At 49.7% G+C, this 17,500-nt stretch overlaps 4 protein-coding genes across 5 annotated transcripts in view; 2 read left to right on the top strand and 2 right to left on the bottom strand.

The window, feature by feature from the left end:
• Znf800 (zinc finger protein 800) overlaps positions 1–10,368 on the bottom strand; it is a 216,269-nt gene extending 205,901 nt beyond the window's left edge. Inside the window, exon 1 of one of the 2 annotated variants that reach the window (XM_050141655.1) lies at positions 10,245–10,368. The gene's annotated coding sequence lies outside the window, so the exon portion shown is untranslated. The remainder of the gene's footprint in view (positions 1–10,244) is intronic. The other variant, XM_050141657.1, reaches the window with a different exon arrangement.
• Positions 3,298–10,383, bottom strand: Gcc1 (GRIP and coiled-coil domain containing 1). Its single transcript, XM_050141649.1, has 3 exons — positions 10,245–10,383; positions 6,865–7,962; positions 3,298–5,848 (listed from the first exon to the last, which is right to left on the bottom strand). Exons 2-3 carry the CDS (start codon positions 7,894–7,896, stop codon positions 4,544–4,546), a joined length of 2,337 nt encoding a protein of 778 aa, XP_049997606.1. The 5' UTR covers positions 7,897–7,962; positions 10,245–10,383; the 3' UTR covers positions 3,298–4,543.
• Positions 9,967–12,999, top strand: Arf5 (ADP ribosylation factor 5). The gene is made up of 6 exons (XM_050141659.1): positions 9,967–10,158; positions 10,684–10,764; positions 11,249–11,358; positions 11,712–11,783; positions 12,261–12,386; positions 12,506–12,999. The coding sequence occupies exons 1-6, from the start codon at positions 10,092–10,094 to the stop codon at positions 12,590–12,592; spliced, it is 543 nt and encodes a 180-aa protein (XP_049997616.1). The 5' UTR covers positions 9,967–10,091; the 3' UTR covers positions 12,593–12,999.
• A 196-nt stretch (positions 13,000–13,195) lies between these two features.
• Positions 13,196–17,500, top strand: part of Fscn3 (fascin actin-bundling protein 3) — a 10,159-nt gene continuing 5,854 nt past the window's right edge. The window contains exons 1-2 of the mRNA XM_050141760.1: positions 13,196–14,577; positions 16,170–16,914. Of these exons, the coding sequence (XP_049997717.1) occupies positions 14,434–14,577; positions 16,170–16,914 (889 nt within the window). The 5' untranslated portion in view covers positions 13,196–14,433. The remainder of the gene's footprint in view (positions 14,578–16,169; positions 16,915–17,500) is intronic.

The following is a 17,500-nucleotide window of genomic DNA, read 5'->3' as shown; positions in this document are numbered from 1 at the left end:
GGGCTGCTAAGCTAAACCAACATATATTTTAAAGGTATCTTCAATTCAAACTATGTTGCTTTGGAAAAGAGGTTCTTTGTTTCCACAGAGGATGAGGACCTGAGGAATCCTTCCAGACTAATGTGGTTTGATGGACCAAGACCCCCCACAAAAGATTGTCATGAACACCTCCAAAAAATTACTTTGCCCAACAAAAAGCAGGAAGCAGTTTGGAAAGAACTATGCCCATATTCCCAAATATTGTTTATGTTTCTTTACATTTAAAGGGGGATATGCTATAGAGATTTGCATTGGTATGGATCTTGGATTATTGACACAAATTTAGGGTCAATTTTGTTATATGTATATTTCTCCTCTTGGTTAAGGTATTGTGTTTGTACAGCTCATTTAAATATATAATGTATGATTAAGAAATATAGGTAAATAATCATCTATAATATTATAGATATTATATATAATATATTGTCATATATAATAAATATAAATAATAAATATTATATATAATATATAATAATAGTCAAGTGTGTAGTCATGTTAGGTTTTTGAGATATATAGAGATATATTTCTGTTAGATAGGTATTCCTCAAATCTTTCAGAGACCTTCAGAATATGACATTTAAAATGTTTAAGAACTTAGGACTTTTCATGACAATGAGACGCAGCTGCTCCTGGCAGCACCAATCTACTTCAAGAGGATGATGGGCACCAAAGAGGGTCCTTATGGCATTGGTTAGCCATTTGGGCAAGAAATTGTTCTTGCCTGCACTGCTTGATGAACTGGACATGCAGGACCCACAGAGAAATGACTGCTGAACTTGCCTAAAGGTGAAATGGTCCTTTGGGGTTCCTGATTCATGAAAGAATAGAAAGAATCTGCTAGACATTCTGCAAGACACAGAAGAAAGTGACAAACTGCCAATATAGGCAGAACTGTCTTTGAAATTTCCTGTTTCATGAAAAAGTTTATCAGATAGATACTATGGGCCAGTAGGCTGAAGATGGGTGCTCTAATGATACAGAAGAACTTTGGGTGACTATCCAGGCAGTGAGATGTCTCTGCCAATTCTAGAGTTTTGGAAGTTGCTTACAATGTACTTCCTGTTTACTTGGGCAATGTTATATCCTTCTGCAGTCTTTGATGGAGCTGAAGAATTGATAGTTATAGTTTTCCTTAGTTATGATAAAAGATAAAGTAGATATAAATACTGTAACTATAATTCTTGCTTGATACACATATATGTAATTTTACTGTTAAAGTTAAAAACCTTCCATTTTTATTTAAACAGAAAAGCAGAGGTAATGTGGGATTCCCCTCTGTATGTGGTAACTATCATTGGTTAATAAAGGAAGTGCTTTGAGCCTATAGCAAAAGAGCTATAGGGGAACAGAGCTAACGGGGAAAACTAAACTGAATGCTGAGAGAAAGAAGGTGGAGTCAGCGAGAAGCCATGGAGCTGCTGCCGGAGACAGACATGCTGAAACTTTATAGGTAGGCCACAACCTTGTGGAGATGCACAGATTAATGGAGATGGGTTAAATTAAGATGTAAGAGTTAACCAATAAGAAGCTAGAGCTAATGGGCGAAGTAATGATCTAAATAGTATGGTTTTTGTGTGATTCTTTTGGGTCTGAGCTGCGGGGCAGCCGGGAAACACACTAGCAACATCCTTATAACACCCGAGGTCATAGGTCTCACAGGGAGAAACCTACTATTGTTTAGCTAGATGATGCTGTCAAACTGCCTTCTAAATATTCATGTTTATACCTATAGCTTAGTGCTGTGCCTAGCTATCATCAGAACAGCTTCTTAGAGCATCAGGTGGTGATTAACGCAGAAACTCCTAAACGGCCAAAGTACCTGGGCAAGAATGAATCAAGGGGCGGAAAGATGGCTCAGTGGTTAAGGGCAATTGCTGCTCTTTGAGTATCCAGGTTCAATTTCCAGTACCCACTTGGCAACTTTCTATTGTCTGTGACTCCAGTTCCAGGGGATGTGACAACCTCTTCTGATCCCTGGGGGCACCAGGCATGCATGTGAAACATAGACAAAGTTGCAGGCAGAACATCCATACATATGAAAACAAAGACTTTTTGTTTCTTTTGTTTTAAATTGAGAGAGAGAGAGAGAGAGAGAGAGAGAGAGAGAGAGAGAGAGAGAGAGAGAAACTTCTCAGGAGGTGTTAGTGCACGCCTTTAAACCCAGCAGTTAGGAGGCAGAGGCAACCAGATCTCTGTGAGTTTAAATCCACTCTGGTCTACAGAGTGAATTCCGGGACAGCCAAGGCTACAAAGAGAAACTGTCTCAAAAAAGCCAGAGAGAGAAAGAGACTCTAATTAAACTCTCTGGGTCTCACACACACACACACAAAAGAGAAAACATAAAATTAGAGGGGGACTTGTTGAGGATACCAGAGAAAGAGAGAGGGGATGAGAGAAAAGGAACTGGAGACATGATGAAAATGAGTAATTTTCATTATACAAATGTATGAAATGGACAAATTTTTTAAGCACAGCAAACACTAGTTCTGGAAAAGCAACTGTAGCTATGGATTTTTCTACACTTCCCAGAATCACCTAGAAATAACAGCAATCACAGGATATCCTACATTTAGAGAAGCAAGGTCAAGAAATAAAAGAAGTCGGGCTGGAGAGATGGGTCAGTGGTTAAGAGCATTGCCTGCTCTTCCAAAGGTCCTGAGTTCAATTCCCGGCAACCACATAGTGGCTCACAACCATCTGTAATGAGGTCTGGTGCCCTCTTCTGGCCTGCAGACATACACACAGACAGAATATTGTATCCATAGTAAATAAATAAATATTTTAAAAAAAGAAATAAAGGAAGTCCATTACTACAGGAATGAAGGAAGTCTTGTTGTCCTGAGATAACTTTGCAGGGTATCATGAATCTTGATTTTAGGGATAAAGAAGCATTTATAAACAGATTACTCCCAGAGTATGAAGCAATAATTATGGGAGCATCAAGCCCACAAACTATTCCCATTAGAAAACTTTTTCCATTGCAGCTGCCCCCAACCCGCCACACACACACACACACACACACACACACACACACACACACACGCACGCACAATTCCAGGCTAAGAACTGTGTTATATGTGAGGCAGTGAAAACCTCCTTTCATGTGCTCCTCCCCGGGGTCAAGCTCATGGACCAGCATAATGGAATATGGTTCGAGCTCAGAGCTCAGTACAAGGAACTCCATATCTAGCTTTTCGTCCACCGTTCACGTTCATAATCTACTTGTGTTCAGATGCAGAGACACCACCATTAAGAAAACACAGTTCAAGTCTCTCAGGTTTAATGACCACTGGTATTTCCATAAAGATAACACTTCTGTTCCATTGAAGTCTGCTCATGTAGATAATCAGGTCACCTTTGCCCATCCAAAACATTGTCTTCTGTACCCCAAACCTTCGAAAAACAGATCTCAGTGATACAAATAACAAAAAGATACATATTAATAGTCAAACATTGGTCTTTCCGGTCCAAAGGTCTTTATAACCAGGAAGGGCAGACTAAGCAAAGAACTGGGCAACAGACACCACTTTGACCCGAGTTTTCTGAGCACTCTCTTTCCTTAAAGGATGAAATTAACTTTTGCCCAGACCCATAGGATGGAAAGTATTTCAGCCAAACTGCACTTTTCCCGTGAGGGTCATAACAGTCTTTTGGAATCTGCAGCAAATTACCTCCTCTTTCCTGTCCCTGCAAAAGCAAACACAGCTGGGAACAAATCATGGCAGGAATTCCTTGTATCCAAGGAGGCCCCCAGCTCATTGTTTGAATGCTCTGTAAAAAGCGACGGTTTCATTTCTTTATACAAGTTCAATGTTGATGGGAAGACAGTGAAGCCATCCACTCAGTCTTGAGCTGACCTTGGACAGGCAGCTTAAGCAAGAGAGGTTCCTTTTCAACCCTGTCCTGGCTCAAATCAGATCACTGGGGAAATCTCTAAGGTCAGGACCCTCTCTAGGATGGTCACAAGTGGTGGGCTGGTTCCTGGAACTGAGGTTCCAAGTTCACGGATGAACTCAATATTCCACAGCCCTTTGGACAAACCATTACTATTTCGAACTTCCTGGTCTCTTTCTAGCTTGATTTTATGTCCTCAGAAAAATTAGGACAAAAGTGGACCAGACTCTGACAAGGAAAACATACACTGTTACTGTGTATGTTCCAAAGTCAGATGGACTCCTCTGGGAGCCACTAGCTCTGAGCTAGGAGCATAACAAAACATCTCTAAAGATTCTCACCACTTCCCTAGCTTGCACCTCTGCCACAGCCCCTCTCCCTAACCTGCCCCGCATGCACACCGGCAGAAGTACTGTCTCAACACCTGCAGTACCCCAAGCCCAAGGACAAAGTTGCATTAATGGCACTTGGCAGAAAATCCCATCCTACTGAACCGTTCTGAGCTCAGCACAGTGAAGAAATAAACGCTAATGCGAGAAGAGGCAGCGGAAATCTTAGCCTGCCCTTCCCACATGAAAGAGGCACAGCGATTCAGGCTGGAGAAGGTATATCATCTCTTGCCAGAAGGCCACCAGCTGCCACCACTTGGGAGTTGCTTTATCACTTGCTTCTCCTCGGGGCTGAAGTGTAAGATAGTCAGGATGGCCGTGAGCGTCTGCTGGCGGCCAAGGCTGTCTGGCAAGGTCAGGAAGCGGTAGATGATGTTTTTGAGATACTCCAGGTTGGCTCCTTCCCTGCTCTGGTCCCTGGCGTTCTTTTCGATGTGGCTCTGAAGGGCTCCAACCTCCTCTCGGTGCCGCTCGCCCTCCTCCAGCAGCCTTTCCTGCAGCTGATGGGCCTCTACCTCCAGCCTGTGTTTCTGCTTCCTCAGTGACGTGATCTCCACTTCCTTCCGGGCCAACTGCTCAGCATAAAGGAAGAAAGTGGGCTCATTGGCTGCAGCGAGCTGCAGGGCTTGAGTCAGGCTTTCTGAGGAAGCTGTGTCAGCCGGGTCCCCAAGTCCTCCACCACCCAGTCCACCCACAGGGCTTCTGCGTCCCGGCAACCCGGAGGACAGGGCCACGGAACGCAGTTGCTCCAGCTCCAGGTCCTTCTCAGCAAGCACAGCCAGAGCCCGGTCCCGTTGCTTATGCAGCTCCTCCTCCAGCTTCAGCGTGCGGTCCCTGAAGTCAAGCTGGCTCTGTTCCAGCTCCTGCCGATGGAGCTGCTGCAGCCGGGCCAGCTCCTGCTTCCAGTCCTCGGCCTCCTGCTGGTGCTGGCTTTCGAGTTCCTCACAGGACAGCCGCAGGGAGATATACTTCTCCTTCAGCTCAGCCAACTGCTCCTGGGCGGCCTCCAGCTCCTTGGCCAGGTTCCCGTCTTTGGTATTCTTGCTCTTGAGCACGACCTGGGCTCGCATCTTGTACCGCTCGAACTCTTCCTTCAGCTGTTTCAGCTCCTGTTGGTAGTAGAGTGCGGTGGCCTTTTCCCCATCGGCAGCCTCAGAGCTGGGCGTTATCTCAGGGTCACAGAGCTTCTCCACATCCAGGGCCACCTGGCTCTTCCTAGCTGCAACCTGCAGTAGCCTCTTGAGCTTCTCCATCTTATCCTTCAGGACATTGACATCCATACTGGATTCATCCCCGTGGCTGTCGAGAGGGGGCCGGCTAGAGGCCGCAAGGGCCAGGGTTTTGTTCTCCAGGTCCAGCTGCAGAATCCGCTCCTTCAGTTTCTGGATGGCCAGCTGGTCCTTCTGCTTGGCTTTCTCGTAGGTGCCCAGCAGTTCGGACACCTCGGAGATTTGGTTCTCCAGGGCTGCTACCCTTTGCTCTTCTAACTGACACTGCTGGCGAAGCTGGTCCTCTGCAAGGGCTGTCTGCAAAGCAAAGGACAGGTGACCATGCATCCCGAAAAGTCACAAAAACCTACAGTCACCTAGGGGTGGAGGAGCAAGGCAGAGAAGTGAAGGGTCATGGGACTAGGATGGCCTGGAACCAGTGGGCACTGGGGATTTTGAATTGACGTTCCTTTGTATAAGTGCTATTTTTATGATAGTTTTCCATTTTTCATTGAGCTTGAATACAAAGCACTAAATGTACTTTTCACCATGTGCTTCCCGAATTATTTAGAGAAGCCAGGCAACATTCTTTCCCTCTCCCAACATTCCTGGAAATTCCAAACCGAGCTGGATTCCTGGCTTCATGGAAAGGAAACACTATGAAACAGGAGTTTTCTAAAGCAGGCAAACCTCAGCCAAAGGCATACACAAGACATTTGTTTCTGGGGGGGAGGGGATTGCTTCCTTCCGTCCCTCTACCTATACACACGCACTTCTCAAGATACACACAACCTTGCACTACACAGCTGTCACGATATTGCCTCAACTGGTAAGGTGCCAGCACCCAGAAGCCGAGATAGGGCTCTCTGGCTTGGACACAGAAGTACTCAGAAACTCCTCATCCGGCTGTGAGAACACTACACAAGCAAGATTTCCTAGGACTCACTGGTTCGATTTTTCAGTTGGCATCTACCATCAAAGTGCATGCTGGGAATGTGGAGCGGGACTGCAATCCCAGTACCCAAGAGGGGAACAAACACCAGGCAATCCTTGATTGGAGCAACACCCTGCCTTAGGTGGGGAGAAGGGTGCCTTTAATCCCAGCACTTGGTAGGGAAAGGCAGGCAGATCTCTATGAGTTCAAACCAGACTAGATTAGATGGTGAGACCCTGCCTCATGAAACACACACACACACACACACACGGGGGGGGGGGGGGGGGGGGGAGAAAAAGAGAGAGTTCTCTATTCTAATGACCAAAAGAGAAAAATAATAAAATCCTGCTATTTCCTAGCCAAGTTAACATGATTGCTTGAAGACTACAAGAATAATTACCTTCCTCATTTCCTGCTGCAATTGAGCCTGGAAATGGCTTTTAAGCCGCACAGCCTCTTGCTGAAGCTCCTGCAGCCGGGGGTCTGGTCGGTTCTTCTCATCTCGAATAGCTTGCAGCTCACCTTTCAGCTCCTCGACCTCACGGGTCAGCTGCTTGGTCTGCAGCTCAAACCCTTCGATCTGATCGGCTGCATATGCCCGCCCTGCCAGTGCTTCTCTGGTCTCTTCTAAGCGGAGCTCCAGGTCCTGACGCTGGGTCCTTTCCTCCTGCAACAGCTTCTGCAGCTCCCGCAGCATCACGGCATGGTCACTCTGCTCCTGGGCACGATCATGCTGCTGTGTGATCAGGCGGGCTTTGGTTTCTGCTACCTGCTCCTGCAGCCCCTTCAATTCTCCCTCCAGGCGGTCCCTCTCTTCCTCTGCCTTTTTATTGGCCTCCTCTAAGTCCTGTTTCATCTTCTTCTTGTCGGCCAGGTAAGATGCCTCCATACGGGACTTCTCCTGGGTGACTGTAGCCAAGGAGCTAGTCAAAGTAGCCAATTGGGTCTTCAGCTGATGTAGTTTTTTGTCCGCCTCACTACTTGTGGATGGCCCATCCCCACTGCTACTACTGACGCCACTCTCTGATCCACTGGCCTCTTCAGACTTTGGAGGAAGAGGTCCACGGGCCATTCTGTCCTCTTCGACCCCAAACTCACCCTTGGTACTTGTAAGACTGGCCGCAGTATCCAAGCTAGTGGCCGTTCCGGTGCTATCCTCACTGTGAGTGGAGCACCGATCATCCACAGAGTCAGGTAACGTGAGACCTGGTGGCTGCACACCTGCAAGGCCTACATCCGCCTCGTGGGATACCGACAGTACTTTGATGCTGGCCTCCAGGGCCTCTTTCTCTTTCAGCAGACTTTTATAGGCGCGGACCACATCCTTAAGCCTTGCCTGGTACTGGAGAAGCTGCTTTTTCTGTGTCTCTATGGTCTCCAGCAGGTCCTTTTTGCTTGGGCCACCCCCGAAATTCATCCCAAACTTCTCCATGGGGGTTCTGGAGTGGGTTGCTCCACGTCAGCGTTCTGGCAGCCCCGGACAGAGCCGCACAAACATCTAGAAACGAAGCAGAGAGGCCCGTCTGGCCGCAGACCACACACCCATCTGTCCGGGCGGGGGGCGGGTTGAGGGGCCCCGGCGGTGTGGAGCCAGGCCAAAGGTGGAAGCCGGTTCCAACCGGGAGGCTGGGCAACCAACGCTGGTCTAGCAGAAGCGCTCAGCCAAGGCTCTCCGGCACTGGCCCCGAGGCCGCTCCGCCCTAACCGCTCCGCTGGCCACTGCAACCCAGTCCCGCCTCCCCCCCCCCCCGGGGGGGCCCAGGATCGGCCCCGGATCGGCCCAGGGTTTACACTAAGCTCGGATCCATCACGATTTCCTAACAACTCCGGCTGCCCACAGCAGCGCTTCCGGGTCCACTGGAAGTGACGGCGGCCAAACGCCGCAGACCCCGCCTCCGGTTTGCGTGAGGTGGGCGGGGCTTTCGCAGACCGGGTGTGCTGATGGCCTGGAGAGGGAGGAACCAGCCCGGAGAGTTGGGAAAAGCAAAGTCCAGAACACCTGAGCAGCGGTTTGGAGAAGATGCCTAACTTTGCCCTCAAACTACCATCAGCGAGCGACAGGGGGCGACGTCGCACTGCATTTGCCCCCAAATCCCTAACTATTTGGGGCAATGTCTAACATGTCCCTAAAACGCAACAGGACTCATACTAGGAAAACAAGGCCAGCAGCACCTAGTTAGCATAAAGCATAATAGTTCTCTTCCTTAGTTCTGCTTTTAGAGGGGCACTATTAAGCTATAAGGTCCACCTTAAATACCCGTATATGCTGGGGTCTCACAAGAGTTCTTGCTATTTTGTCTCTGCAAAATTCTGTTTAGAGGATCTCATTAGCACCAATTTACAGTTGTGGGAACATACAGTACGGAGAGGTGACTTGTCCAATGTCACTCGGCTACTAAGTTTAGGAATCTTATCTCAGTCCACTTACCAGTGTATAAAGTGCTATGCCAGATAGCACCCTGAAGAAACGTGACCCTGAACCAGACATGCAAACAAGTAAATCTTGTCCTCACACTAGTGTGTATGGGTTGTGTGTATGTATGTATGGGTAGTAGTATGTATGGTTGTAGTGGTATAAAAGAGATAGGTTGCCTGTCTAGAGGAAGGACAGAGACTCTTAGGAAAAATATGTTTGAAGAATGAATAAAGACTGTGAAGTAAATTCAGATGTGGGAAACCAGCATCAAGGAAAGTGGAAAAGTTTACCATGAATCATTCCTTAACAATAGCTTAGGGTGTGGGAGGGGGGCGGACACTGAAGAGGCCGGAACAAAGGGTGGGACCCAACTTAAAGGCATCTAGATTTCCATCTTGGGTGACAAAACATTAAAATATATTCATCTCAAGGGGACACCATCGAGACTCTTGTGGGGCCTGTAGGATAGTACTTTCCACCAAGCCTAATGCCTAGACCTGAGTCTACCAGGACCCACGTGGTCGAAGGAGAGAACATATCCCCACAGGTTCTCCTCTGACTCTACACCCCCACATACTAACTCGAAATAAAGGTGGGGAGGGACTAAAAACAAAAACAGAAAAACGGCTCCTGTGACACTGTGAAGGTACCAAGGGGGAAGAAGTGAGATAATAGTGAAATTGGAGCAACAACAGGCAAGAAGAAAGTGTTTCTGTTCTAAGAATCTACTCGGGAGGCCAAGGCAGCTCTGTGAGTTCGAGATTAGCCTGGTCTACATGGCAAGTTCAAGGCTACATAGTGACATCGTGGGCATAGTGTCTCAAAACAAAAAAGAATAAGCTACTTTGAGAACCTTTTAAATATATTTTTCGACCCTGTCAAAGCCTTCTTAGGAATAGAAGTCTATGCCTGAAGAATAAAGCAAGCTCCTGCAGTCTTTGGAGACTCAGAAGGATTCCCTTTCCAGTCCCTCGGGCTAGCGGCAAGGATGCCAGGCCTCGCTGGACTTCAGTTCTTCCGCAAACGCGCCTGGGGGCGGGGCCGCGGCGGACCCGGGGGGCGGGGCCACGTGACGTCGGGCGGGCCCGGACGCGCGGAGGCGGCGGCGGCGGCGCCTCCTCCTTCTGCTGTTGCGCCCCATCCCCCCCGCGGCCGGCCGGTTCCAGCCCTCACCCCGCGTCCCTGCCCGCGCCCCCGCCCCGGGCCCCACCATGGGCCTCACGGTGTCCGCGCTCTTTTCGCGGATCTTCGGGAAGAAGCAGATGCGGATCCTCATGGGTGAGGCAGATCGAGCGCGCGGCCCGGATGGGGCGCCGGCCCCGCCGCAGCCCTCCCACCCCCGCGTCCCTCCAGCCCCGGCTCACCTGGTACCCTGACCCCGAGACACCCCACTGCCAGAGTCTCGGGGGATGCGCTCCTCTGCAGGCCGGGATCTGCGGTGTCGGCCCCGGGCCTGAAACCCGGAGCTGGGGCCTGGGTGGGGTGACGCTTCCTCCGCCCCAGCCCGGCTGCTAAGAAGGGAGGAGGATTCCGCCCTTGGAAACGACTTTTCAAAGGAACGCGGCCTTCCTCCCGGGCCCCCCACCTCCCGAGCGCCTCTCTCTCCTCGGCCACTTGAAGGACAGGAGTTGGCACTCACCACCCAGACTGCCCTTAAGGCCCGGAAGGTGGAGAACAGCTCGCACCTGGAGGCTCTCCCGCTCTCCGCCCCCATCACCATCAGCTGGGCAGTCCTTTCCCTTTCCCTGGTCTCTAGAGGGCTCCCTAGCTCCCGTCTCCATTCTGTGCCCCTCTCCGTTGCAGTTGGCTTGGATGCGGCTGGCAAGACTACCATCCTGTACAAACTGAAGTTGGGAGAGATTGTCACCACCATCCCCACCATAGGTGAGTCCGAGAATGAAGCGAGGGTTTGCGGGAGTGGCACGTCGGGCCTTCCCGGGGTCTGCTCCCAGTTCTACTGAGGCCCTTATCTGTACCTGACCCTGACACCAGATATGGCTACTTGAGAAGTGGGTCACGGTATCTCTGTGTGCCTGCTGGTGCCTGAGGTGTGGACCGTGAGCCTAGCATATCTGTTGACCTCCGGTCCTTCTGGTCTTGATTGGTCTTGATCATTGCGTTCTGGGTTTGTGTGCCTGTAAAGATCCTAGTGGTTTTGTTTTGTTTTGTTTTTCTGTGGCTGTCCTGGAACTCGTTCTGTAAACCAGGCTGGCCCCAAACTCACAGAGATCCACCTGCCTCAGCCTCCGGAGTGCTGGAATTTAAGGCATGTGCCACCACAGCCTGGCTGAACCAAGTGATTTTAGTGAGTTCCTTTCAGAACTTTTTTTTTCTCTCTCTCTCTCTCTCTCAAAAAAATTATCTGCAGGCTTCAATGTGGAAACAGTGGAATATAAGAACATCTGTTTCACAGTCTGGGATGTTGGAGGCCAGGACAAGATTCGGCCTCTGTGGCGGCACTACTTCCAGAACACTCAGGTGGAGTGGAGGCGGAGGGTGGAGGGACAACCCTCAGAAGAGGGCAGTATGGCTCAGGACTGAACTGTTGGCTCAGTTCTGGGCCCTCACCCCTCTCTCTTAGTCCTCCTTAAGAACTTAAGGTCGTCCTATTCTGGGAAGCAGGGTTCTAGGACCACACTGTCTAATGTAGCCCTCAAACAGAACATCTTTTAGCTGTCTCGCTTCGCAGTGGTCTCTGCATACCGTTAATAGGAACTCACTAGAAGACGAAGACGGATACAACTAAAGATGGGAGAAGTTCGAAGAGGCCAGATTAGGGCAGGGCGTAGGTGGGAGTGATCTCTCCTGCTTCCTTTCTTCCGCCCACCTAGGGCCTCATCTTCGTGGTAGACAGTAATGACCGAGAGCGGGTCCAGGAGTCAGCTGATGAACTCCAGAAGATGGTGAGCACCCGGATCTGGGAACAGGGCCCTTGGCTTGGGGACAGCGTTCTCTGTGGGCGGAGAAAATGAGGTTTTGTGTCTCTGGTTAAGTTGCTTCTCACCCGGTTTGAACAGGTCTTTTTCTTTTAAATACTTGTGTACCTGAGTCTAAGGAGCTGAGGAGAGGGAGGGGTCGTCCATTGGAAAGAGAAACAGCCTCTCACATTTTTGTTGTTGTTATTTTGTTTTGCTTTTTTAGTGTTTGGGATTTTTGTTGTTTTCACTAAGAGCAGGTTCTTAAATTAGAAGGCTTCTGGAGGTAAAATTTAGGGGTTTTGTACTCATAACTGTTCTGTGTTCAACACTAAACTGCACAGTACACTGTGTTTTTCCTACAAAGAAGTTGGCAGTTAGAAACCAGAACTCCCCTACAATGTAGTGAGCAGGGAACCTGGGACTCCTTGCAGCCCTAGGTCCCACCCTGTTCTCCCCTCTCAGCTGCAGGAGGATGAGCTTCGGGATGCAGTGCTGCTGGTGTTTGCCAACAAGCAGGACATGCCCAACGCCATGCCTGTGAGTGAGCTGACTGACAAGCTGGGGCTCCAGCACTTGCGTAGCCGCACGGTAAGGATCTGGTCTCCTTTGCCCTGGGTCCAGCCTTTCCTCCGGAGCCCCAGGCCTGACAGGGGTATAAAGGTATCCTCGTCTACCCTGGTCTGATCTACTTCTCTCTCTTCCTACAGTGGTACGTCCAGGCCACCTGCGCTACCCAAGGCACAGGCCTGTATGATGGGCTGGACTGGCTGTCCCATGAGCTGTCAAAGCGTTAGCCAGCCAGGGGCAGGCCCCTGCTGCCCGGAAGCTCCCGCGTGCATCCCGGGATGACCAGACTCCCGGACTCCTCAGGCAGTGCCCTCCCTTCCCACTCTTCCTCCCCACAGACAGGTCTCTGCTCCTGCTCCTGCCTGCATGTTCTCTCTTGTCGCTGGAGCCTGGAGCCTTGCTCTCTGGGTGCAGAGGGCTCTGCTCTCCTGCCTGCTGGGACCTGTGGAAGGGCTTCCTGGCCATGGCCCCCTCCAACAGGGGAGGAGCAGGGATCTGGATTTAATTTCATTTTTTTTTTCTGTTTCGGGTGTACCCTTGGGGCCAGGTTTGGGGGAGGAACGTGAGGGCTCCGGGTGGTGCTATGATGTGGAACTGGATATTGAGTAATAAATTTGATGTGGTTTGTACCCGGTGTTGTCTGTAGCCTGGAAGTTGAGAAGCTGAGTTACTCTGGGTACAAAAAGACAATATGGGAGAGGCTCAAAGCAGCTGAAGTTGTGAGGTCAACACACACGTAAGCCCTTTTCTTCCTCAGTATCTCCCTGTGGTGTTTTCAGGGGAAGAAAGCCATTTCTTTCTCATTTCTAAGGACTGAAATCCACCTTTCTCATTCCATAAACCACAGAATCTTTTTCCTACCTTTTACCTAGCTACTTAGCAGTTCTTCATGGTAGCTTTGTACACAGGGGAGAAATGGACATTTAAAAGATAGGTCCCAAGACACTCTTAAGAAAAATGATCGACGTGGTCTGAAGCCATCCCCAACAGCATGCGTGTTTAAAACTACCCAGATGACTCCAGCATGGGGCGGTGTCTGTTAGCCTCATTTTACAGAACACCTTTGTGAGCCTTTGCTGAGGACCTCCGGGATGCTGTACCTAGGAAGACCCCATTTACCCAGAATCAGGAAGGCCATGGAAAACACGAGGGCTCTGGGCTATTCTCCAAGCAAGGTTGATTGCCCCTTTCCCTGTGGAGCCCAATGAAGCTTAAATGAGACCTGTTGTCCCACCATTTCTTTGTACGTGCCTCCTCTCATGTTTGCTGTTTGTCTAGGCTCTTGACAGAGGTTTTCTCCTTGAGCTTTGCAGGAAGTGATCCAGCAGAACCTTCTGGTGGGTGGGGCCGGTATCCTTTCCGGCAGATCTGGCTTTCTGCCCAGCCCGTTCACCTGCAACACAGCCAGGCTTGGCAAAGCACAGTGCTGGAGTGCCCTTACCTAGGCCATTCCTTCCGAGGCTTTTAAAGTCAAAAGAGTGGTTCCATCCTCGGTGGTTATGTTTCCATTTTCCGCACCTTCACTGCGAAGTACTTTCCAAAACAGCTTGACCTTGTCCTCCCAAGATCCCTAAAAGACCAATAGATTTTTCTTGGCTTACTTGGACTTGAAAGAAAGGAAGGAAACTTGAGCCACAGAGAGCCAAGTAGAACCCCCTTGTTAGGAAGCAAATAGATTGATTCCTATCTTGTTACTAAGAAAGGTAGGGACGGGTCTGCAGTCACAGGTTGCAGTACTGACTCCCAGTCTAAACCTACCTCAATGCTTGGAGTTGGTCAGGAAAACATACAGAAAGCTCTGGACCTACTTCCTTTGGCCTGTGGATTGATACTACTAGGCCAGTGCCCTTTCCCCACTGTGGTGGGATAAAAGGCAGCCTTTAAAGTCACAATGCTCCCGGGTCACAGAGGTGCTGGGCCCTAGGCCAGACCTCTGCCTGGGAAGTTTCCTCTGGGAACGGCTTCTGGTGGGTACTACGGGCCTTATTCCGGGCCATATGGCCTGTGGGACCTCACCACTGGGGGGAAGCCTGGGCCGGACAGAGTTATCACCTGTGGCACTGGCCCCATGGCTGAGGTGGAATGGATACACAGACATCCAAAGGCCGAGGACCTAAGGGTTGGGCTCATCAGCTGGGCAGGAACCTACCTCACCTTTGGAGCATTTAACAGTACAGTCACAGCTACTGCAAAGAGTTTGGGCAGGAGACAGGTAACAAGGCGAACCTGGACTAGAACCAATTTTTTTAGTGCTGTGTGTGTGTGTGTGTGTGTGTGTGTGTGTGTGTGTGTGTGTGTGTGTGTTACATGTTGCATTCCCGTCCTAATCACCGGCATAGTCTCTGCTGTTGCAAGCCGAAACACTTCTACACCAGGCTTTTGTTCATGGATCGTCATTGTTCCGCCTTCCAAAACCGTTTCCCAAAGATCTGAAGTGTCAGCGCTGGCCTAGCTGCTTCGCCTCCAGTGTTTCCTACCCTCCAACCCAGCACAAAGTAGAGAGGAGGGGAGTCCAGGCTGGAAAGCAGAACCAGGCATCCGGAGGAAGCTGGACTATAGTACAAGATCCATGTTTCTGTTCTGGAAAAAGTAATGCAATATTTTAAAGTGCTTGCTGACTTGGACTCTGTTTTAGAGATAAAATAGGAGCAAAGTCTTCTCCTTTATGACCAAATTTCTCGCAGTGCACCTAACTATTGTACCTCAACTTCTGTACCCAGAGTCAGGATGTTTGCTTGCACTTCTGTTGGAGAGATGGTGGAGGTTCTGAGTACTGTGCCATCCAGGGTCTGTAGCAAGGTGAAAGAAATAAAACAAAGCAAAATTGAAGGATGGAGCAGGGGAAAGAGAGGAAGGTTTTGCTTTTCCAAGGTGTGAATATAGAATATCCCATGGGTTCTGCATGTGTGTGTGTGTGTTTATGTATACAAGCACAATACGTGAGGTCAGGACAACTTTCCACCTTAAAGTGGAAAGTTAAGTTGGTTTTGCCTACACTGTGAGCTCTAGGCCGTCTGGCCCATGAGCTTCCAGGAGAGTCTCCTGTCTCTATCTCCAATTTTGTCTTAGGAGTGCCGGGATTTATAGATGCTTGCCACTGTGTCTAGCTATTTTTAGTTATTACATTTTATATATTCATGTGTGTGTGTGTGTGTGTGTGTGTTCATCCACATATCTGTACCATGGCACACATGCGGAGGTCGGAGGACAACTTACAGGGGTTAGTTCGTTCTCTTCTTCCACCAAGTGGGACCCGGGGATCATCAGGCTTGGTGACAAGTGCCTTTACCCACTGAGCCATCTCATCAGACTGCATCTAGCTTTTTAAATGTGGATTTTTAAATGTGAGCTAGACCTCAGGCTGTCAAGTTTTCAAGGCAAGTGCTTTTACACTGAGCTATCTCTCTGGTCTCCACTGGGTCTTAAGAAGTCCTGGGACTCTGGAGGTGGACAACCCAGAACACTGTCTTGTTGTTGTATTTTTTATTTTGTTTTGCAAAAGACTCCCGCTATGTATCCCAGGCTGGTGTAGAACTGGCTCTGCAGACCAAGCTGACCTTGAACTCACCAAGCTCTGTCTCCCTCTGCCTCCTGAGTGCTGGAATTAAAGACAGGCACCACTGCCCTCTGCCCAGCTCAGAAATCCTTTTCATTGTTAATTGAGCAAGTAGAGTGTTCATAGCAAGGAGATGCCAAGACAGGTATGGGAAGGAAGGTGACTAGTCATGTTGGAGGTGCTGATGGCACCAAGAGTTGTGGTTGCCAGTTGTTGACACACTTCCTTCATCCTCCCGACATCTCCAGACCTGGGAGCTCCTGGTGAGCAATGAACATGATGCGCAGGCCGTGATACGACTAAAGAGCTTGCAGGGCCTCTACCTGCTGTGTGAAGCTGATGGTACTGTGTGCTATGGGAGGCCAAGGACTAGCCACCATGGATGCTTCCTGCTCCGTTTCCACCGCAATGGCAAGTGGACCCTCCAGTGCATCATCTCTGGTCGTTATCTGGAGTCTGATGGTGAGGTTGTGTTCTGCAGCTCCAGGGTCCTCTCAGCTTACCATATGTGGACCCCTAGACCAGCCCTGCATGTCCATGTGATCCTCTACAGCCCCACCTACCGCAGCTATGCCCGAGCTGACCACACTGTGGGCCGAATCTGGGTTGACGCAGCAGTCCCTTGCCTAGAGGAATGTGGTTTCCTGTTACATTTCCACGATGGATGCTACCACCTGGAGACTTCTACACACCATTTCTTGTCTCATGTAGACCGGCTGGTCCCTCACCGCTCATCAAAGACAGCTTTCCACATGCAAGTGCGGCCTAGGGGGCTTGTGGCACTGTGCGATGGAGAAGGAGGTACATTGTATCCACAGGGCACACATCTACTCCTGGGCCTGGGCTCCAGTCCTATAAGGGGTGAGGAGTGGTTCATCTTACAACACTTCCCAGCCTGGGTCAGCCTGAAGTCAAAGACACGGAGGTTCATCTCAGTGGTCTACGGCAAGTACTGGGTCAGACGCCACCATGGGACAGAAGGGGCGGGGGCAGGTGCTAAAAGGAAGAAACTGTCCGGGTGTGTCCTAGTTCTCTTTCTGTTGCTGCGGTAAACACCATGCTCAAAAGCAACTTGGGGAGGAAAGGGTTTTGTTGTTGTTTTGTTCTGTTTGGTTTGTTTAACTTCCATGTTCCGATGCAGCCCTGAGGGAAGTAAGGACAGGAACTCAAGCAGAAACACAGAGAAACAGTGCTTACTAGCTTGCTCCCATGACTGGTCCAGTTTGCTTTCTTATACTACCCAGGACCATTTATTTGCCCACAGTGGGCTGGGCCCTAGGCTCTTCCACATCAATTATCAATCAAGAAAGTGTTCCTAACTGATGTGGGAGTGATTTTTTATTAATAAAGAAACTGCCTCGGCCCTCATAGGACAGAAAATTAGGTAGGCGGAGTAGACAGAGGAGAATGCTGGGAAAAAGAAGCTGAGTGAGTGAGTCGCCATGATGCTCCCACTCCAGACAGACGCAGGTTAAGATCCTCTCTGGTAAGCCAGCTCATGGGCTACACAGAATATTAGAAATGGGTTAGAACAATATGTAAGAGCTAGCCAATAAGAAACTGGACCTAGCCGGGCCAG

Source organism: Alexandromys fortis, unplaced genomic scaffold (assembly GCF_014885135.2).
Source record: "Alexandromys fortis isolate MF-2015 unplaced genomic scaffold, M_Fortis_MF-2015_v1.1 scaffold_44, whole genome shotgun sequence".
Taxonomy (NCBI): Eukaryota; Metazoa; Chordata; class Mammalia; order Rodentia; family Cricetidae; genus Alexandromys; species Alexandromys fortis.
Note: the sequence above shows the minus strand (reverse complement) of the source record. Positions and strands in the feature narration are given on the sequence as shown.